Raw genomic sequence first — 23,973 nt, forward strand, 5'->3', positions numbered from 1 at the left:
CCTCCCAAGTCAGAAGGCCTCTCCATAGCAGCATCCCATGTACCAGGAGGGGCTGCAGCTAGATGGCAAAATTGGTTGCTAATCATGTGTGCATGAAAGCACTTTGTACATGTATACAAGCTTCTCTGGATCCAAGTCATAGTGTAATGAAATTATAACTGTGCTAAAAATTATAAATCCTGGTTATGGCAAAAGTTTTCATCTTTCTTGTTAGCCTCTGTTTCAGATTTATTATTATTTTAACATTTAAGTTAGTATTAGCCTGCTGTTCTCTCCTATCTGACTCCCATAGTAGGATACAATTAAAAGCTTTTAACAATACAAATAAAATTACAAGCAGAGACACAAAATGAAATCACGAACTGACTTTAAAACAACCAATATAACAGTCTTGTATTTAAGAGGTCACCAGTTGCCTTAGGTGACAAGGAATTCTATTCAATTGAGAGACCAGGCTGGTAGAGGGATGGAGCAGTCTGTTCCTCATTTGCCAGCTTGCTTGGTTTTCATGCTGGCTTCCCCTCCCACAGAAACATCGAAATACAGGTTACTACCCTCTTAGCAGGCAAATAAAAATAAGAAATCATGCTAGTAATTTTTGTTGATTTATTTAGAAAACTGCAAGAAAGTCTCATCATAAAAAGCCTGGCTAAAAAGAGAGGTCTTTACAGTTTATTAAAAAGCTCCTGGACCTGTCACACAATGCTGGGAAGATGCTTCTAGAGTTTATATTTGAAGTTATGCCCCTCTCCCCCAAACATGTGCATTTACTGCCTTATAAATAAATAAATTATGTTTGTTTATTTGAATACTTGCCCTTTGCTGTCTTCAAACCCTGACACACAAGTACGCATGAGTACACGTACACTGTGCAGTATTCAATCTTGGCCCTGCGCTAGCGGGAACAACTACTAGCACAAAGGGAAGCTAGCACAATTGGAAACTTCCTGAAACTACAGCTTCCAGAATAAGACATGTCAGCAGAGGTTGCAGAAGAGAGCTCCGCTAACTTGTCCCATTGTGGAAGCATTAGTTTCAGGTGGTTTCTTGGGTTGTGCTAGCGAGCGCTACTTACCCATTGCACTAGCAGTCGTTCCTGCTAGTGCAATGTGTTCAGAGCTGGCAGATTGCCATCATCAGATACTGTCTGCCCGTGCGCACGCGTGTGTGTGATCCTATTTATATTTGAATAAGATATCCACAGTTTGCCCATGTGTTTGAGTGAATTTGCAGCTAGAAGGCATTAATTGGTGACTTTTAAGTAGACTTAAAATACATTGCAACTGAACAAAGTGCCACACAAGTAGAGAAGATGCTGGAAGTGGTATGGTGCTACCTTGTCCTAATGGTTGGTCTGACTGACACAAACTACATGTAGCATCAGGTTCTGTAATTTATCACAACAAAAAAGCAGGAGGATGAGCAATATTCAAGAAAGATTCTTATTGTTTCATTTGTAGCTGGAGTGGGCAAAACTGAGGGGAAAAAATTGCTTTTCTGCTGTTTTGTTGCCTTGTAATTTGTCCTATTCCCCTGTGGGATTTAGTGAGAATGGAGAAACAATACAATACAGTTCCTTCAGAACATGTCTCTAACTGCTAGAGTGGTGTATAACAAAACATAAATGATTTTTCTTCTTTCTCTCAGGCAGATTCTCAGTATAACCTAGAATTCCAAGAATGGTATCCAGTTATAAAGCAAGAAGCAGATTCTATTAATCAGCCACATTCATTCATGCATCCCAGGTAACAACCTTCTGTTGAGAAATATGATCAGGGGTGGGGGCGATTAAAGGTTTAGTTTTACAAGCTATCTAAAAGTTCAAAGGTGTATTCCACATTTTGCATAAGGACAGTTAAACTTTCTGGGGCTTTGTAAAGTATGTAATGTGTCTCTTAAGAAATAAATTGAAGACCTCTGGAACAATGTAGCATGGAATATTGGTATAATGGGCCACCCCCTCCTCAGGAGATTCCATTCTTCTTCACATTCACTGGATTTGCTGTTACCACATCCTTTGATTGACAAGAACCAGTCCCCAGCCAAAACCCTAAGCTTCCCCAAAACCTCCTTGGATATTCCTGAAGGTGATAGGGAAGTTCCTATTGTTTCCTATCCCCTGGTGTTGCCTGACACCCATCTGATTCAAGCTAGGTATCTCCTGTGACACCCACTTTGCTGGCACCAGAAGCCCAGTTTGGTTTGCTGTTCCAGGTACAGAATGTGGTGTTTCCTGGAACTTTAGGGACTCCCAAGCAGCTGCTCAGATAAGCCCCATGCACACTCCTGCCTTCTTGCTTGAGTCACCTTGTGCAAGATGTTGGCAGGCCGAGAGAGAATGGACTACATAGTTGCTGCAGTGCCAATGGGCTGTCTGGGCTATGGCCCTTTAAGCTCTATCAGGAAGTGGATGAAAGGAGGCAGGGCTCAGGGAATGGCTTCTCAGTTCCCTGCTTTTTCCATCTGCTTTTGGGGCTAGGCTAGTGCTGGTGTAGAAGTGCACTCATTGGACTCTGGGCTGTTGTGACTCTGCTATCCTGCCCTTTCATTATCTTGCTCTCAACCTCTGTCTTGGAAGTCTTTACTACCCCGTGGACATAACCCTTTCTTCTCTGCAACCAATCCAGTTTGTGCCTCTGGGTTTCTTGGCTAAGCTGAATCCTTCCTACTTTCCCACAGATTGATTGCCCAGCTGCACATAACATGGATTCTTCAGTTGCCTCTCCCTGTATCCATAATACAAGTTATACTAGTGTGAAGCTGGATGTAAGTTACAGCAGATGTAGCTATGTGGATAGGAAGCAGATTCTTCAGGGGAACAAGGGAAATTTGTGTCAGTGGATCGAATAGTAGTTTTTCTTAGGCTGGATTTGGTCCAGAGACAGCTAGTTGCTGATCCCTGTTACAGACATTGTATTGAAAAAATAGCTACTTCAGTCTATATTCAAAAGTTGCCTTAAGAACAAAAGTGAAATTGCTGGATGGGAGGCTGTAGTTGTGCTGTATAGAGTAACTGCCTGTCAGTGTCACAACTAAAATAGAACTGTCTTTCAGCCATGTGAAAAGTTGACACGCTTCACATCTCACTGCAGCCATGTGAGGCTTTGCTATGCTGATGACATGTCTGTATAATGCTGATGCAGCAATTGAATTATCACTTTTGCTGTTCCTCAGCTAATTTCACAAACTGAGCGCATTGTTTCAGTATGGAAGCATTCACTTTATATCTAGCAACCACACATTCCCTCTCCCCAACCATCCCAACTATCCATAATGGTGTTCAAAAAGTATCTCACTGCCATCCCCCAAAGAAAACTTATTTATTTAAAAACGTGTGTATATTGCCCTTCATTGTATCAGATTCTGGGCAGTGTACAGCATAAAAAAATACAAAAAATGAAATGAAAGATAAAACCTTGAAACAGACTAAAACATGCTTGGTGAATTGTGTTCTTTGTGAATTGTGTTCTTTGTGAATTTGTGCCCATTACTTATGAAACAGTAACACTGTTAGAATCTTGGGCAATATCCAGTACTGCCACTTCTCCTCCACTCGTGGGACCAACTGCTAGCACTTCCTAAAGAAACCCCACAAACTAGCCAAAACGCTAGTTTCTGGAATGGGACAGGTCAACAGCGCTCCTTTTTGTGCATTCTGCTCACAAAACTGAGTTCTGCCCTATTTTGGAAACAAATGCTTCAGCTCCTTTCCAGTAGCTTCAGGCACCACTACCTTCCTGTTGGGCTAGTGGTAGGTCCTGCTAGCAAGCAACCAGCGTCTGATACTGCCCCTTGCTTTTTCCCATTGCTACATATCACTATGAATTGTTATATAGTTGATATTGAACTGTATAGTATATAGAGTGATTGAGATTGTAACTCTGCACTAAAAGCACGACTTTAGCATTTATATACTGCTTTGAGTGTTCAAAGAACTTCATGTACATTATCTTGGTAATCCTTTACAATATCCCTTCAGGGTAGGCTGGTGGTGGTATCCCTTTCTATATTGCAAATTTGGAGGTTGGAGAGGCTGAGAGAAATAAAGGGATGATATAGTGGCTAATCCCTAAACAACCTTGGACCTGGTTACATGAAGGACCTCCTGCTACTATGTGAGCCCTCCTGAATCCTACATTGATTCTCAGAAGCCCTCCACCAAGGGCTCATCAGAGGCCTTCATCTGGGGTCCCCATTCCCATCTCAAGTTAGATCAGTAGTGACTGGGTTGAAAGCTTTTTCAGTTACAGTACCTCATAAATGGAATGGCCTCCCTAAAGAAACTCCTGATGCCAACGTTGATGTTCTAGGCTTTAGGTTTTGGTTTTATGGTATGCTGGATTCTATTGAGATACCATATTTTATGGCTGCTGCTTATATCATTTTTATTATTTTTTTATTATTTTTATTTATTTCATGATTTTGAATAGTATGTTACCATGGGGTGCTTTTTACATTTATTACATAATAACATCAGTAAGGCCACTTATGAAGTTCATGGCAGATTTGAACTGGCATCATCTTGATTCACAGCTCTGTCTCTTTGCCCCTATGCTGCAGTAGCCCAATATATGAAGTGGTTCTGTAGAGCTCCTTCACACTTCATACTTTCGTATACAAGTCTCCACTTGGATAGCTGCTCCCCTGTGCTTTTTAACCCAGCCCACTGAATGCACCTGAAAGATGCAGATTTGCTTCCAAATGCAAGTATTGTGCCAGAAAACTACTGGTGCAGCCATTGCCATGTTACAAAACATGCAGTCCACATAGAAATAGTGAAATGTGAGGATGCCTTCCCTAGATAATTCTGGAGGGGAATAGTTTTGCTGTGAGTTTACCTTAGGGAAGGCGGAGAATTCCGTCATGGACTCCAGTGAGGCTGGATTCTAAAGAAACCGGCCCCCCGAAGTCCATGGCGGAATGGAACAGTTACCTCTGCCTCCCTGTGGAATCTTCTTCAGCCGGATCCTCCGGCTCCGGATTGCCAGTGATACGGCCACCATACTGTATTGCTGGCTGAAGGGGATTGACTACGGATGCAAATGGCGTCCAGGACACCATTTGCGGCCGTAAAGGTCTTAGTTTAAGCTAAATGCAGCCATTTACGGCTGCGTTTACCTTAAACTAAGACCTTTATGGCCGCAAATAGCATCCTGGATGCCATTTGCGTCCACAGTCAATACCCGTCAGCCAGCGATACGGCATGGCAGCTGTATCACTGGTGCTTCAGAGCTGGCCGGCAGCTCCGCGGAATTGCCGTGGAGCGGAGCCGGCCGAAGAGGATTCCGGGAGGGAGGAACGGATTTCCTGCCCCCGCGGGCGGCTTCCCCACGGACTGGCAGGTAGGGAATCCACCCATCCCTACTTACCTGCTCTTTTCTACTTCATCTTTAAACTAACTCATTATTGCAGTTGCAACCTGCTGATGATACTAGGATTATGGGAAATCTGAGCTGTTCTGTAAGTACTGTAATGCAGATTATTTATAAAATTTGAGTTGCAGAGTTTGAACAGTCAATATTTTTTACAACATATAGTCAAATCTGCATAATAAAACGATAGTCTAAAAGCAACCTTACCAATAATAAAGCAGCAGAGGAGTAGCAAATTTCAAAAACTCCAGACATGCCATTTTTCAAGCATACAGGTTTCAATAAGGTGATGGACTTTAGAGTAACACCTAGAAAATAAAATTGATCTCTTTATCCTTGCCAGTAAGACATCTGAATCTTAAGATAGCATCTAGATTTCCTCCTGCTTTCCCTAGTTGATGTGGTGTTTCTTACATTACACTAAATAATGAATATGCACAACTGCTTTAAAGCAATCTGAGTATTAGGGAGTTGCGTTTTCCCTTTTAAATCTTGTGTAACTGAAGCCAAATTAATTCAATTTCCCGGGATTTAAAGCCTAAGACGTACCTAGTTCATGCTTAGCTCTATGTCAATGATTTAAATACTTTTCTTGTTAATTCTGCAATTTTGTTGCTTGCAGCTACTACTTTTACATGTGTGATAAAATGGTTGCTCCCAATGTATCCCTTACCTCTTCTGTACAACAATGTAAAGAAGCCACGAAAACAGTTGAGAAGATTTCAGAGGTAATTAAATCTCTACCTGGGCAGTTAGTGAAACAACACATTGGTGGCAAACGCAAAAACCCCATCTTCTATCAGGAACTCTCTTTTGAAGTACAAGAGAAAGTTGACTTGAAACATAGCACAGAAGAGTGTGCTAGTGTAGGTGAGTCAAAAAATGAAACTACTTGATAATTTTGTGTACTTACAGCTGATTTCATTGCAGAATTTCAGCAAACATTGCTTTTCTACCTTTTTGACTATTATAGAGCAGCCTGTATCCATTAAGCCTGCAAACAGAAGGAAAGCTGAACAGGTCTCACCTCAAGTAACTATGGAAAATGAAGTAGAAGCAAGCAGTGGTACACAAAGCTCATCTCATACTCTTACCAGTGATATTGGTTGTGATGATGACAAAGGGAAAATGATGGAAGAAGTAATGAAAACCTATATAAAACAGCAAGAAAAGCTACATACAATTTTGCAAAAGAAGCAGCATCTTCAAATGGTATGGCATGACGCTGATTTAGCTTTGTTCTGTCTTTCAAAAACTGTTTGTCACCTAACTTTTTGTAGTGGTTGATCTAGGTGAATGTTTGTTGTTACTGAAAATAATACAAAGACAGGAGCATAAAAGGCAGGGACTTGACTCTGCATTTAAAATCTAATTCATTTAGGGCTTAATCCTATGGCTGCTAGTTGGCCATAGGAATGGTTGATTTCCGGGAACCAATCTTGGAGTCTGAGCTCCAAGGTCAGTTCTCAGAGAACCGCCTCCCCACCCCCGCCACCTCGTAGGCAGTGCGGATTGTCCCATGCTCATAAGAGTAGTGCAGAGCAGGGCAAAAGGGGGCATTCCCAGGGCGGAGAGTGCAGAAGTGCCAGTACGATGCTTCATATGTGTCGTCTGGCCGCCCCACCCCTGCTCCGAGATCCCACAGCTAGAGAGCTGAAATCGGCCGTCTAGCTGCAAATGCAGGGTGGTTGGAGTGTGGAGGAGAGAATCACCTCCACTCTCCTCCTACCATGCATTGGATAGGCAGCCACCTCCGAGTTCGGAGGCAGCCGCCTATCCTGATAGGATTATGCCCTTAATATATTATAAAGTGTTATTATCCTGATGTTGTCAAATTTCAGATATTACCGAAGTAATTTTCAGTGTTGGAAGTCACCATCTGGAGGTAATCTTTTGTTGCTGTTCTCAGACTGTGGGCGCAATCGTATGCATGTTTAGACAGAAAAGATGTCCTACAACTCCAGCATTCCCCAGCCAACTGGGAATTGTAAGGAATGCTAGGACGCCTAGTTGTTAGACTTTCTTCTGTCTAAATATGCATAGGATTGTGCCCTAAAGGCAGGGTATGTATGTATGTATGTATGAATAAATAAATAAATAAATGTTCTTACATTGCAGTGTTTGATATGTCTGGATTGGAGTGGGAGTGGGAGAAACTGCTCTGGAAATGTTTTGGACCAGTTGTTCATGATGCAGGTTGTTCAAGATTCCTTCCAAAAAATAAAAGGGATTAGAAGTCTGGAACACCAGTACTTGGATATCATCAGACATCTAACTACCCATAGGAAACGAGACAGAGAAGTTTTACAATATCTGGTTCCTTCCCCTCCATGCGCACATTTTTTCCCTTTAGGCCATACGCATATGTAAGCAGACTACTGTAAACCTATACTGATGTGTAATTTTGTAAATTTATTTACAAGGCTAATTTAATTGCAGCCAGTAGCATTTTAAGTTGAATGCACAAGAAAAAGCTTTAATTTACAATATAGTGTGGGGAAATCTCTCAGCATTTTATATAGTACTCTAATGCTAGTTGACACTTGGGTCCAGCATTGTGAAGAACTCAGAAGTAGTACAGCCCATGCCTCCCCCCCCATGCATGGGTTTGCACACTGGATAAGAGATGGGGTGGGGGAGTGCAAAGGAAGTTGGAGGCCTGGTGAAATGTAATGAAGATGTAGTTGGGGTGGATAAACAGGTTTATAGCATACAGGGGAGTATAGGTGAGGTTGTGGTAATCCAGGAAAGACTTCAGAAAGTGAGTTTTGAGAAGTGGGAGTTCTCCTTTGGTGTAGTTGTTTAGGTGTTTAGGCACAATCTTATTCTTATGTGTTATATTAGCATGTTAAATGAGGATGAAATTCATTCTGTTGCAAAGGATTAAGGGCTTAATTGGTGCTCTTATCTTTGTACAAGCTCTCTGTCAGCTTTTGTATTTACTTTTAGTATGAAACCTTATACACGAGGGCCCTTTCGCTGCTTGAGTGTTTATTAAAGACCGTGCTTACTTTCTAGAAAAATGTTAAGTATTTCTAGATTTGTGTACTGTTCTTTGACTGCAAGAAATGATAAGAGTAAATATGATCAGTGTAAGACTGAAAGATGCATGCTAAAGTACTGATACCAAAGTGTGCCCTGTATGAGTATCACAAGTTGTTTGTACATAACAAGTCAGGATATCAAATTGGAGCAAATGGCCTGTGAGCTAGAGAAGCATGAAAGGAAATCTCGGCACACATTGGATGCTTTCCTTTTCCCTCACTTGCTGTAATTGCTGGCCTTATAAAGATGCTTCCTAGTTTTCATTAGTTAGCTGTGTACAGATCCTGCAGGCACATGTCTCTCTACATGCAGTTAATATTGGCTTTCTTGTTACAGTATAATCATTAATAGAATATTCTGCATAAATGTATAAAAAAGAGTCTTCCAGGTGATGAGAGGTAAGACTTCCAGGTGATGAAGATGGTTTTACATAAGTGCCTGTTTACTAAATACCAAGGAATTGAAGGAGTGATAGTAGTAAACTGTAATTTTCCATGTGTTTGACTTCAAAAGCCTGCTTAGATACAGAGGTTTTATGTTAAGTCAAACAACCACTGGGCTCAGAGGTAATATTCTCCTGTATAGAGGCTTAATTTACAGGAAAGTCAGTGTTACACCATTTGAATCTAAATGGGTTCAACACAGCAGAAGGTAGCTTTGAACAATTATTATATCACAGCCCAACCATGGCAGGAATCAACAGTAGGTATCCAGAACATTTTCAAGGTTTTGACTGAGAAAACACAAAATATAGCCATTAAGGTGTCAACAGATAGAAAGAAAGAAGGCCATTTGTAAAGGTTGGGAGAGGCCAAAATAGTGGTTTTCTTATGGCTGCTTCTGCTCATACTTTGCTTACTTTGGTTTTAAGAACAGGCTGGACAGTGACCAGAAAATGGCCACAGATTCATAGAATCATAGAATAGTGGGGTTGGCCTATAAGACCATCGAGTCCAACCTCCTGCTCAATGCAGGAATCCAAGTCAAAGCATCCCTGACAGATGGCTGTCCAGCCTCATCTTGAATGCCTCCAGTGTGGGAGAGCCCACTACATCCCTAGATAATTGGTTCCATTGTCGTATTGCTCTGACAGGACGTTTTTCCTGATGTTCAGCAGGAATCTGGCCTCGTGTAACTTGAGCCCATTATTCTGTGTCCTGCACTCTGGGATGATCCGGAAGAGATCCTGGCCTTCCTCTCTGTGACAACCTTTCAAGTACTTGAAGAGCGCTGTCATATTTCCCCTCAGTCTTCTCAAGGCTAAACATGCCCAGTTCCTTCAGTCTCTCCTCATAGGGCTTTGTTTCCAGTCCCCTGATCATATATTTGTAAGCTGGAATGGTCAGACTTCAGCTTCTCTAGTATGCTTCCTGCTGTTCTTCCATCTGCCCATATTACAGAGATATGTGTCTTTGTATGGATGCTTCCCAGTATGGATTTTCAGAGGGAGTGTTCAGAAATTACACCAAATCATTGTTTGATACTACAGATCCTAAGGAGTGCTCACATACTCCCTCCTCCCTCTTCCTCTTCTCCTGGCATGTGGAAAATAGTAACTTCCAGTCCTGGTTTGTGGAAAATAGGGATTGGAAATTACTAATTGCTATGTGCCAGAGGAACAGGGAGTTCAGAGCCAAAGATTTGTTCTCATAATCTGAACAGTTTCAGAGTATATCACTGTCTCAGTATGCATATATGTATACATGTACATACGCATGCATAAACATACATTCCTATGCATGCATCTGAGGAACCTGCCTGAGCTAAATGTATGTCTATGGATGTTTAAAGAGGAGCTCACTTTCAAGCAACTAAATCCAGAAGTGGAGTTCTCTTCAGTGAGATTTGGGGCCAATGTTTCCCTGGAGAAATGTGGTGTGAACACGCTGATGGTCTGCTTTGAGCTCAAGAGCTCTTGTGTATCTTGTAGTTGCTATCACTGGAGGGAGCAATCCTATGGGGATCAGAGGCTGCCTCAGAACTCGGAGGCGACCGCCTATCCAGTGCAGGGTGGGCAGAGCGCAGAGGGGGTCTTCTCCTCTGTGCTCTGGCTGCCCTGCATTTGCAGCCAAACGACTGATTTTAGCTGTCTAGCCACGGGACTTTGGAGCGACGGTGGAGGAGGCCGAACAGCACATAAGAAGCGTCGTACTGGTACTTCTGCACTCCCTGCCCCTGGGAATGCCCCCTATTGCCCCGCTCTGTGCTGCTGTTCCGAGTATGGAGCCCAGGGATGATCCATGCCACCTAGGACGGGGAGGGGGCGGGGCCGGGGCCGGGGAGGTGCTTTTCCAGGAACCAATCTTGGAACGCGGATTCTGAGGTTGGTTCCTGAAAACCAAACAATTTTGTGGCCATCTAGCTGTTGTCTAGCAGCCACAGGATTCACCCTAATTTGCTGTCTTCCTCATTATCTAGCAGTAGTCATTCCATCAGGCTGCCTGAACTGTTTCCACCACAGCTCGTTGTTATGCTAACTGTTAACTTTTAAGACTTGGTGCCTGACTTTGGTGTTTTCCTCCTCCCTTCCCATGCCCTTTTCCTTTTGTATCGTGTCTTTTAGGTGTCTCAGATTGTAAACCTGAGAGGCAGGGGTTATCTTGCTTTTTAATTCATCTGTAGAATGCTGAGCCTTTTTCGCTGAAGAGCAGGATAAAAATGCTTTAAATAAATAAAAATAATTTTGAATTACAGAAATAAATGATAAAATATAGTAACAAATGCTCACTACCTGGGAAGTGAGGCAACTTTTTTTCAAACCCCACCCAACTTGTTTTCCATATTCTTAAATTCAAAATACATGATATACTAGGGTTTTTGAAGGGCTGGCACAAGTTTTTTAATATTTGAGGGTTACACTGGAACACAGATTGCAGTTTGGCACCTGTCAGATTCATGAAGGTGATGTGCACGTTTATCTTATTGCAGCAAGTGTACAAAATTAGTGAACGTCAGGGGGTTTCATGCTGCATTTCTGAAATGGGCCACTGAGATGAACTGTAATTGTGTATATATGCGTGTGAGAGATTTTGGCATTCAAGAAACTGAATCCAATTTGTATGGACTGTAGAAGCCAGACATACTTTACCTTTTTCTTAGATAAGATAAGCTTTAAAAGTACTTGGAATTTGTCTGTGCTCTGCCCTGTTTCAGATAAGAGCCACAGAACTTGTGGGTATATTCTGCATAACAAAAATGCCAGTGACCATTGAAGTTTGCAGTATAACAAGAAATTATTTGAGCTTCTATGATATTGGGAACACAGTGTATAATTATCATTTTCTTCACAGGAAGTAGAAATGTTAAGCAGTTCAAAAGCCATGAAGGAGTTAACAGAAGAGCAGCAGAACTTACAAAAAGAACTTGAATCTTTGCAGACTGAGCACGCTCAAAGAATGCAAGAGTTTTATGTTGAGCAAAGGGACTTGGAGAAGAAGTTGGAGCAGGTAATAAAGCAAAAATGTACCTGTGATTCTAACTTGGAAAAGGACAAAGAAGCAGAGTATGCAACTCAGGTAAGCAGAAAACATTAATCTTAACCCAGTGGTGAGATACCCTTCCTTGTTAGTTACTTATTATGAATTGCTGCTAAAATATAGCAAATGGCACACAATATTTTACATGTGAAAATTACTTCTAAATCTTGAAAGATAATATATTATGTTCAGTACAGCTTGCTTTCAGATAAGGCAAGAACTGCATCCTTAGAAACCTAGAACATTTGATTTTTTGAAATTTAACTGAATCTCTGTTCCTCCTTTTACAGGAAGCCTAATTCCCTTTTCATTTATTAGTCTCTTACATAGCACACATCACTCATCTTTAATACTCCCCTCTTACAGAAGGAGAACTGAGGCTGACAGTCTAATGAAAAAATTCCACATGTCCAGAATTTGAATAAAGTGCTTTCAAATTCAAATGTATCCACTGATTACACAAAGTACACTTGGTTTTTTTTATATCTTCTTAATTAATTGACCAGAACCATCATTCTCCAACTAAGATTACTGTAGCAGTTGGAGATTATAGTGAGTTAGTTCTAAGACCTACTATCGTTGGAGTTGACTAGACCAAAAGAACCATAGTTTTGATAGGTTTACAGCAGGGAATTTTTACGTATTCACCATATCATGGGTTGAGGTCTACACTGTTGTGTTGTGTTGTGTTGTGAGTGATATTCCCTACAGTGGTCAAAAATAGATGACATTGAGTTGTCCATCTTTCTAAGCCATCCTTGGGACATTTGTTCTTAGGAGGAGGAGACCAGATTGATGGCTGATAGAGGAAACTGGAGTGAGGCCTTCACCTTTTCCCCTATTAGTTTGAATGGGAGCGGAGTCCATACTCTGCTAAGAACCTGGAGGAGTTCTGGTTGACCTAGTCTAGTCAGTACTCAGCTTACTAGTACTCAGTCTTTTGTTGAGTTTCTGAGAACTGTCTCTAGTGACTTTAATCCTGTACTTTGAGGTTCCTTACCTGCCAGTGCTGGCAGTGTGATCGTTCACCTGTCTGTCCACCCTCCTCTTGTTCCTGATTCTAACTTTTTATGGATCCCTTTTCAGGATACACCCCCTCTGCTACCTTTTTGTAATAACTGTATCATGTATCAGCCACCAACCAGCGCTAACATAATTATGTTTGATGTTACAATTTTGCCAGCTGTGACTTTGGCTCTCGATCTAAGTGACAGAGCAACTATCTGTTTTCAATGTATTTAAGGGTCACTTTCCCATTAAACCTTTTGAAAATCTTTCCTTTATGTTTTGACGTACTTAAAAAGAGGGAGATGTAGAGGGGAAAATATAAGTTAGGTTAGAAATTCTAAAGTCTCAAACAGTTGTTTTCAGTAGAAAGTCTAGAATATATTGCCAGTACCTAAATCTAAGAAGAGCATGGCAATAAATAGGAAGTAAAATAAACTACTTTTAAGCTTTCCCCATCTATTTTTTGTCCATTTATTACATTCTTGGCATATATATACACACTTATTTACCATTGATCCCATTTTTTTTCTTTCTCCTCCCTCCCAATCTTTCTCCCATTTTACCAACTCTTCCTTTAAAAAAAGTCTTAACCTGTTATTCTTTATTATTTAACCTTCTATTATAGCCATCCTCAGTATTGCTTAATTAAACCACGTATTTTTATTTTTTAGGGATTTATCCTAAAAGGTGGCTTACAAATATCTTTAATCATCATCATAATTCCCTTGATAACTTGGATTCTAATACCAATTAGTTAAATGTTCACACAAGGCCCTAGGGCACAATCTTATGGCCACTAGACAGCAGCTAAACAGCCATAGGATTGGTCGGTTTCCGGGAACTGATATCGGAGCCCATGTGCCAAGGTTGGTTCCCAGAGAAGAGCCTCCTCATCCCCTTCCCTGCTACCTTGTAGCTGGCGTGGATTGTCTCTGTGCTCGTAAGAGCAGCATGGAGCAGGGGGAAAGGGGACATTCCCAGAGGAGGAGCAGGGAGTTCATAAGTGCCAGTATGAGACTTCCTATGTGTCGTCCAGCCTCCCCACCCTGAGCTCCGATGTTCCGCAGCTAGATAGCTGAAATCGGCTGTCTAGCCGCTAATGCAGGGCAGATGGAGCACGGAGGAGAAGATCCCCTCCATGCTCCTCCTGTGGATACGTGGTTGCCTCCGAGTTCGGAGGCGGCCATCTCTCTGCATGGGATTGCTCGCCTAGACATGTAAGTTTACCATTTAGATGGTGCACGGGAGCATCCGCTCCCCACCATCCTTTAATGAGAACTAGGACTTTCATACTTTATTTATTAATTAACAATATTTATATACTACTTCCCATTTGAAACAAATTTCAAGTGGTTTGCAAAAGATACCTGTGTTAGTGTGCTCCACTTTCATTCACCTATTCCCTTGGGATAGATGGATTGTGCAACTGCAGCTTAATGGTGTAGTAATTTATGCAGGCAAATTCCAGTTCTCATTAAAGGTTATATGCAGTAGGGAAGGCCACACAAGGTGAACAGCAATTTCCACACCCAACCACATGGATAACGTACATAATCTGGGCCATGCGTGAACTGGTCTTCTATTCTACCAATTTAATGACTTCACTTTCAATTAAGTGTATGGAAGCTCACATTAAGAACAGAAAAAGAAACCGTGCTGAATCAGACCAAGGGTCCATCTACTCCAGCATTCTGTTCACATATTAGCCTGTGGAAAACCCACAAATAGCACATAAGTGCAATAGCACCCTCCCGCTTGTGTTTCCCAGCAACTGGTGTATCCAGGCATACTGCCTCTAATACTGGAGGTAATATACAGCCATCAGGACTAGTTGACATTGATAGCCTTATCCTCAATTAATTTGTCTAATCCAGAGAGCTTCAGCTATTGGGCGGTATAGAAATAAATAAATCCATCCATCCATCCCCTTTTAAAACCATCCAAATTGGTGACTACCGCTACATCTTGTGGTAGTGAATTGCATGCGTTTTACTATGCACTGCCTGAAGACGTACTTCCTTTTATCTGTCCTGAATCTCCCACCAATCAGCTTCATGGGATGACCCCAGATTCTAATTATAAGAGAGGGATAAAAATGTTAGATTGTAAACCATCTTCAGGAACACTTTCTAGCATATGAGTAGTAAAGAAATCCGGTTCCATCTCTGCTGAAATCCTATTACATTTATGCTAAAGCTCTCCACTAGATGGCTTCTATAATTCACTAATTTCATTGAAACATTGGTACATAGATTTCTGTATGGTAAATTAACAGTGTGTCCTGAAAAATGTATTCCACAGAAGACACGTTGTGTATCATAGCGGGTTGTTTCGTTCGTTGTTGGGATATAAATTGTATTGTGATGGAAAAAATGTTCCTCCTTCATAGCCCACTTTTCAAGGTAACACCCTCACAAAGTGGATTACAACATACTTTAAAAAGCAAAAAGTAATCAAACCGTAAAACCTCAACTAAAGGCACGATACAGTAAAACGAACCAAATGTAGAGTGGAACGAATAGGTCTTTAAAGCCTCCTAAAGGCTAGCAAAAAGTGGGGCTGTACTCATTTCCTGAAAGAAGGCATTCTGAAGCTGTGGGGTCACCACAGAAAAACTCCTTCTTAGGGACACATCATCATCTATAATAAAAAATACACATTAGGGCATTGAGTACGGACAGTTTTAGTGTCCTCCGCCACCCTTAGTTCTTTAATTCAATTATTCCCCCACCCTTTGCCATTTACTCCCTTAGCCCTAATGTGTTTTGCTGTTCATTTTTGCCAGAACTGCAAAAGCTGAGGTGTGGCCCTAATGGCTCCTGGGATCCTGGTGCCTTAGCACAATATTTCTTAGAATTATAGATGAAGAAACATTTGTGCCAATAAAGTAATTTTTTTGCTAAGCATTAATTGCTAACAGCAAACAGTGAGGAAAGAAAAATAATCTGGACCTGATATTTTAAATATTCAACCATTTTTCCATACACATTTGTACATAGTTTACCATAGTTCCCCCAAATCTGTGAAGCCCTGCCAATATCTTTCTCCCCTGATATAGACACTAAGAAGTGTGACATTTTGGAACAAAATGATTATTCTGCATACCTCACTAATGTCGTTTCAGAAACAAATGTTTGGTTTATAGACTTTTAAGTTTCCTTTTTAAATTTGCAGTTGGCAGAGCTGAGACAAAGACTGGATCATGCTGAGGCTGATAGGCAAGAGCTCCAAGATGAACTGAGACAGGAAAGAGAAGCAAGACAAAAGTTAGAGATGATGATCAAGGAATTAAAACTTCAAATTCAGAAGTCTTCAAAAAATGGCAAAGGGAAATAAAGCGCCAACAAGAATGTATATGTGTTTTCTCAGCAGGGCTAATAAATTACCTGTCAAGGAGAAGCCAAGCCATGGATAGGCAAAGGTATTGGAGACAATCATGGGGAACTTTTCCTATGCAAGCAGCATCAGTAGAGTTTGCAATTCCCGATTGTTTCAATGATGTTTTGCACAAGAGAAGTTCCCAGTAGATTGTGCCCAATGTATGCATATAAACCTGTAATGATATACATTTGTATAACTTCCAGACTGACAAAATCTGTATTTGTGTTGCTTTTTTTACAGTTACAAGCAACATTGAAACCTTATGTTTTACAGTGCTCAATATATGTTTATTTTACAAGTTGTCTTGAGGGCTCTATACCTTTTATTGAATGCAACTCTGTTTATTCAAAATATGCAGCATCCACATACATTCAATCTTTTGCATGCAGTCCATTTACATAAAATAATCTTACAGTTCTGAGAGTCTAAAACAAAACACAAAAATTGAGATTGTAGAGAATTTACTCTCTTACATTGCTCGACTCTGATATTTCATTTGATAGTTAATGCTGCATAAAGTAGAAAACTATTAATTGGAAATTATTAAACAGTCAAACATTTTTCTAAATGTAGATTTTCACACTGTTAACTGTCAGCTGTTAAATGCCAGTTATTAATGGTAAATTGCCAAGTGCCAATTATTTAGGTACCCTGTTGAATGCTATTATGAAAGGAGTTGCTGAAACAGAGTCTGAGACATTTTACCTTTCAAATCTACCTATTCATTTTTGGTAACTGTTCAAGAGAGACTGACAGGAAGTTTTGTGTTTGGCGCTATTCTTTGAGCATTCCCAAACACGAATGGAAGCTTGAAAATGTCAGACTTATTTTGTAGAGTTGAACCATCACATAAGTAGGTTACTTCATTAGCAATACAGTTCTGATACATGGTTTTTCTTTGAGTGCATGGAAATGAGTACTTCTGACACTTAGTAGTATTAAAAAGTTGAGGGGAACAAATGGGAGTCTGACATTGTGAAAGTGATGCTTACATTTTTTTAAAGCAAGGTAAACATTGCTATCATTTTTTTAAAAAAACCCATAATTATTAAACCTTTGTTTCTTTTGAAAATAAGTACTAAGGTTTTTACTGGGGCATCTGACATTTAGTCTGGTGTCAGTTAACAAGTAGTTCACTTCCAGAGTTTTTCTTGATCAGAAGCCAAGCAGGTGAATTATATTCACAGAAGTGGATAAAGGAATTAATGGATTTTCTAAAAATGCTCACCTATAAAGAATTTTATCAGACAAAAATGTAAGTTCGTGAAAAGCTGTGGAAATGATTTTGCAGAACTGTGCATGAGGCAAAAGAAAATACAGTACCAATTATACAGAACATGAGAGAGGTTACTTAAATGGCCTGTTTTAGTGCCGATAATGATCTAATCGCTCAAAATTTATTGTATTAAATATATACCAGTAGCTGGACATGGGAAGAGGACAGAAATCATTGCCCCCAAACTCCAGGGTCCCTATTCACATAACTGAACATAAATAGCAACATAGCCAATATATTTCACAAAAATTAAAACTTCTCTGCCGTACTTTAGCTATAGGTGTTGCATGTAACTGATAATGCAAGAATGTGTATTGGGATGCACATTGCAATGCGGACAGAAATGTGTATATCTACAAACAACACTGCAGGTAGTGAGTCTGATCTATATGTTCGTTGCGTGCTGTGGAAGCTTGCTACATATGTGGATTTGGGCCATTTTTATATACAGTGTTTGTGTTGTATAAGGGCCGTTTCACACAACCAAATTTGTTTTTTATTATTAGTTATTCCCAGTTAAATACATTGTTTTTCAACTAGTCATTCTCCAGAGCACCTTACGTCAGTTTAAATTAATAAAAACAAATAAATATTACCATAAATATTCAATAAAATGTATAATAAGCCAATATAAACAACAGACAAAAACAATTAAAATACCTAGCAAAATAAAATGTTAACTGCATTTCTAAAAGGGCTAATGGTATAGGATCTTGTAGGGAATTCCACAAATGAGGAGCCATAGCTTCTTGTAGATGACAGTATTACCTTCTTTCATGATGGGACCCATACTTGATCAATGGTGGGTGGTTCATACATGAGATGTTCCCTCAAATGTTCCAGGGCCAGATAGCTTAGGGCTTTAAAAATCAAAAGCAGCACCATGAATGTAGCTTGGAAATTAACTGGAAGCCAGAGGAGCTCTTGCAGAATTAGTGTAATCTACTTCCTGTGTATGGCCCCAGACAATTAAGCTGCTTTATTCTGAATTAGCTGAAGTTTCTAGATTCTCTTCAAGGGCAGCTGCCTCCAAAGTACATCACAGTAATTCATTCAATAAGTTACCAGGGTGTGCAGAAGGGCAGCAAAAACTTTATCCAGAAGGGAATGCAGCTACTGAAGCTTGTGAAATGCACTTCTGCTCATAACCACCACATGAAAATCCAAGAGCACAACCATATCCAGGTACATTTCCAAGCAGCAAACCTTATGATCAAGGGCAGGTGTGACTCTCTTAAGACAAGTAAATCCATGTCCTGGGTTGCTCAGCCTCCAAACATAAGCAACTTACATATCATCTGGATTGAACTTGTTCATTCACCTTCATCCAGTCTGTAAATAGGTACTAACCATTACAACTGGATCTGATGTAAAGAAGGAGAGCAGAGTACAATTGGTGATACTTTACCACAGAACCTTGGAAAACTCTCGCAGCAAGTTGTATGTAGATCTTAAATAGCAAGGGGAATAGAATAGAGACTCATTGGACTCCACAACACCCAAATTTGTGGGCAGGGTTCAAGAACTCATGGAACAATGATGTGATTACTTCTCCATGCACCCAACTTGTGCATCACCTCAAACCTTTTAAAAATGGGTTGGCTGTTGCTGGTATAGCAGATGCTAAACTGAAGTCCTGAATTAATATATAGCCAGTTAATGAAATGCTTTAATTTACACTGCCTAAGATGTAGATGTTCCACTGCAATTAACTAAAATGTCAAATGCTGCCTGTACCCGTATTGTGCATGTTCTCCAGGGTATGGACAAAAACCATTAGCAATCCACCATATTCCTTCTGAATAATTTGTAATATGTTTTGTATCTCTATCTGCTGTTTCAATAACAGTGTAATGCTGTTGAAGAAACAGTTAAAATTTAATGAGAAATATATTGTTCCTGTTTGGAACTCAGTGTTTTAGCATCCTTAATATTGCAGAAGAGTATACCAGTTTGAAATGTTTTCTTTTGCTACTGTAGAATCAATTATGATTTTGTTCATCTTTATTTTCAAAACAAGCATCTTCCAATGCTGGTCATTCAGGTTGCACCTGAAGGAAAAGTTCATAAGAAAAATGTCTACTTTTGTTTGCTAAAATATTTTGTTTAAAGCATTTGATACAACTGTGGGAAGAAGTAGGTTCTAGTACCACACATGCTTGTTTTCCAATATCAGTGACCCTGAACTCATTTCAATCTCTGATTTCTTTACGTGTTGAAGGGGTGAATTGGAGGTTGATCAGGTACTCCTGCCTCATCTCTCGTTTTCATCCTGGGACGTATGATCCATGTAAACAGAAATGGGGGGGGGGTATTGCTGATGACTTCCAAATGTCCCAAGATGGTAGGCATAGGTGTATGGCTGAAGCACTCTGAAATTCCTGGTATATGTTGACAGAGGTTATAGTATGGTATTAGACTGGAAAAAACACTGAATCTAGATTGTTTATGAGTTGAAAAACAAAAGTATATTTTGTTGCAAATACTAGCCACCATCCAACAAAGTTGGATATGCTTAAACCCCTTGAAAACAATAGATTAACCACATCTGAAGCCCTGTTCAGGCCCTTAGGTACTTATATCAACATACGAGTGGGCCTGGGGCTCCACCCATAGGTCCACCCCCAATATCGTGAACACCATTTGCCCGCTCCCCCCAGTGTCTACACATCAACAACGAGGGTGCCTTTACAAGTACAGTTGAACATGCAGAGGCTTGCAAATGAGCAGGAACCCTAATAGCATGTTGATGTAAGTAGTTACGGTAATGCCTGAATAGGGCTTGAGTCTGTGCTGGCTTGTGGTCATGTTTGCTACTGGATATCAGAGACAGATGGCACCATTTGATTTTGAGGTTCTGAGTTTGAATATTTTATCCTAAGAGAAGAAGGAAGCAACTTTTGCTTCTCATAAAATTGTCTCATTTACCCCAGGGGCCATTATTTCATATAGACATGAAAACATTAACTGATGCTACTCGTTACTGGAGAGTAGTAATAATTGTAGTTGCAGTAGCTGGAAAAGTACCCCTGTAATTATGGAGATGCCTGTCAACCAGTAACTGAGTTAACTGGTTGATAGGAATGCTTTCATGAGCAATACATTTGAGAAAGTGTGTCCAAATAGCAAACATTGTATAGTTAACTTTATTATTGGATATTTACATTCAACCAGTGCCTGCTTTCCTGCCCTACAAGGGAAGTTCAGGCATAGTCTAGAGGTAGTTGAGCCACCACAGTGGACAATCCTTTCGTTTTTAAACAGAGTCCTTTCTGAATGTAACTGCAATAATATGCCCCAATTATCCACTGTTGCTTATGGAGAAATGGTTTTATAGAGTGTATTTTAGAATCCAGTCAGAATTTTTAACCACTGTGTTATGTTTCTATTTAGACGCGATATGACAGGGGTCATTATTTGTCTTAAATGCAAATGCAAGGGTCAGTGTTTGTCTTAAGTGTTCCTACAGTTGCTGCAAGTATTGGAGCTGAACCAGTGGTGACAATTCTGACTATATTTTAGAGAAAATCAGTTTGTAGTAGTAATGATAGTGAGACAGTGCTACTTTCAGATTATTAATATCTCTGAGAATTTATAAGACCAAACCATATACACACATTTAATTAAAACTCATAATGTAATCCTTACATTGGAGAATTCATTTCAGCCTCTTTACATAAGACTGTCATGTAGATGTTAAGTAATTAATACATAGAACTGTGCCATATGTGTCCATAGCCACCAAGAGATAGTTTTCTAGTAAATTGTAAATATTCTATGTTTTACAGCAAGTAGTTTCTTATGTTGATCTCTTTGACATGCTGTACTTTATGGGTGATTTACTCTGCTGCCTGTATAGCGTGAATTGCATACAAGACTTTGCCCACTTACAGAGACCTGTGACAAATTATCCTGTCCATTTGAATTTGTTCTTTTAGCCTTAGCATGCTCATTCTGTATCTTAATTATTAGTGAATACTTAAAACAAAAAGTCAGCTATGTGTTGGCCTTTTAGATAGGAGGTTTGTTTCTCAAATTATCGTCTCCGTTAATGTTTCTGAGAAGGACTTTTAAAAAAACTTGCAATTAAGGAATGCCTAGCAGCAAAGCTGCCAAAAACATTTTAAAAAAGAGAAAATCTACATCTTGACATTCCTGTTTTTGTTTTAATTGAAGAATGGTTTTGCTAGGGGTCCAATTCTGACTCGTCAAAACTCAGATGATACGAGGCTATCGCTATCAACCTAACAGAATCCAAACAAGTACAATGGGCCACAAGCACAAAACAAGAACCAGAAATACGCACAGAGCAAATAACTCAAGCACAAGATCTGATCCACAGACTACACATCAAGTTACAAAACATATGCATATATGTAGTACACTGTCAATTAAGCATTTGTAAAATGGACAATTTTTTCAAGTCTTGTCTTTAGAAGATAGGCTATAAAAATTACCCATTTTACACTAATGAAATGTAATTTTCTTATTTTCAGAAGGGTAGCTATCTTAGTGTGTTGCAGCAAAAAGAACACATTTATTACAGTATAAGCTGTCATGAATAGACTCCATTTAATCAGATGCATCTGATGGAATTTGACTCCAATCCACAAAGGACTGGATAATAAATCCTATGGCATAATAAATAAATTTATTATGCCATAATAAATGTGATAGTCTAAGGGGCCACAAGATGCCTTGTTAATTTTCTAAATAGTTCTATTAGGTTAACACAAGTAAAACATTAAATACTGAGCCCCCAAGATGACAATAATTAGGTAGGCTGGGCCTACCCTTTAAAATAGGTAAGCTGCCCACCCCACACTCCAAATTCTACTCCTGGGTTTTGCGCCTAGTGTAAAAGACTGCAAGAAATGTGGGAGTGAATTTTTACCATTGTGGCAGCCCTAAGAACACTCAGACTTGAAAATAAAATCCTTCAACATTAGATTTAAAGCTTTAGCAAGACCTCAAAGTGTGTTTCTGACATGTTGTGCTTTTCTTTTTGGTAGGACCTGTATCACTTAGCTTGAATATTTGAAATAAACATAGGTAGTTATGGGGTATATTTTACATTCTTGGATTAATTTAATTATATATTTAATATATTGATAGTTCTAAAATCATTTGTACATAGTCGAGGTATCATCATGCAACTCTTGCAGTAGGCTATGCTGTAGGGAGTGTTGGTACAATGCTGCTTAGTCCCATGTTTTTTGAGCCACTAGTAGCTGTACTTCCCCATTTCCTTTAACTTCAGTTTGAAAATGCAGAATTCTAAGTTATTAACAGCTGTGTGGATGGCTTACTGCTATAGCTTTCAGATGTTTTCATAGGACTATGTAGCTGACCTCAAAACACTTTCCAAGTCTGCTCCCTAAAGTTCTTTTGATCATTAGAAAAGCATAGGTTTTGATATATTTTTTACAAGGAACACAGAAAAAATAATACCCATTTTAAAAACCCTGATAATATAGTGCAACAAAATACTTAAAACACTTCATATCCTATGCTTGAAATGATTCAATTTATGCTGCAGCTGTAAAATATCTCTGTTCAGGAAGAAACAGCTTAATTTCTTAATTATGCTTTCTACATCTTGTTCTTCATTACATTTATGAGGCAGTCCATTATTTCCATACAGGTAACCCTTTGGTTAATATTTTCTTGCAGATGCCCTCTACTATAAAAGCAAAAATAACACATTTTCCAGATTGCACAAGTGTACTTTGTTGTACACCCAGAATGTAGAGGATAGTTTGGATTTTACAGTGCTCTGAAATCTTCAAGCACTGTGAAACGAGTTTTTATTATTTTAAAAAATGAATATCCAATTAAGTATAGCAATCCATTATATTCTTCCAAATACCTCATTTCAAGAAAAGGGAAGCACAGTTGTAATCTAAATTGTTCTAGTGAATACACAGGAATTCTTGGTCTAAATGTTCTGATGCAGCTATATTGCCTTCCAGAATAACCGGGTCTGTGCCTGCCAAATTCTGTTTTATATGTGTTCATGATGCTTTTGAAAATATTTGATGCTGAAATCTTAATGGGTAAAATTCAGCATAAAAGCCTACTTAGAATAGATTCATTGAAATGAATGGGACTTAATTTAGTCATGGCTTAAGTCCCATTCATTTCAATTGGTCTACTTTAAGTAGGACTTATGTTGGATTTTACTCAATATTTCCACTATCCAGAGGAACATGTGTGCTCAGTGGGGTTTCTTGAGTAGCATTCCTCCATGCCATTTAGCAAATTTTGAAGTTTCAAAATAAGTTTGTAATACGGCATGTGGTTTGCTGGTCATAATTACATATGCATGCATGCCCTGCTAGTCATACACAAGTCTTTGGACAAATATAAAGCACCTTTCTGGATTGGTACCAAAATCTAGAATAATTTATAAAGC

The 23,973-nt window shown here is 39.5% G+C and overlaps 1 protein-coding gene across 4 annotated transcripts in view; it reads left to right on the top strand.

Moving 5' to 3' along the window:
* Positions 1-21,460, top strand: part of SKIL (SKI like proto-oncogene) — a 41,762-nt gene extending 20,302 nt beyond the window's left edge. For all 4 annotated transcript variants that reach the window (XM_084841551.1, XM_084841550.1, XM_084841553.1 and 1 more), the window contains exons 3-7: positions 1,648-1,745; positions 5,995-6,242; positions 6,346-6,584; positions 11,708-11,932; positions 16,076-21,460. In XM_084841551.1, coding sequence (XP_084697677.1) covers positions 1,648-1,745; positions 5,995-6,242; positions 6,346-6,584; positions 11,708-11,932; positions 16,076-16,237 — 972 coding nt within the window. In that variant the 3' untranslated portion in view covers positions 16,238-21,460. The remainder of the gene's footprint in view (positions 1-1,647; positions 1,746-5,994; positions 6,243-6,345; positions 6,585-11,707; positions 11,933-16,075) is intronic.
* The last annotated feature ends 2,513 nt before the right edge of the window (positions 21,461-23,973 follow it).

This window comes from Heloderma suspectum, chromosome 3, assembly GCF_057233095.1.
Source record: "Heloderma suspectum isolate Gila_16-S chromosome 3, 16-S_ref, whole genome shotgun sequence".
NCBI lineage: Eukaryota > Metazoa > Chordata > Lepidosauria > Squamata > Helodermatidae > Heloderma > Heloderma suspectum.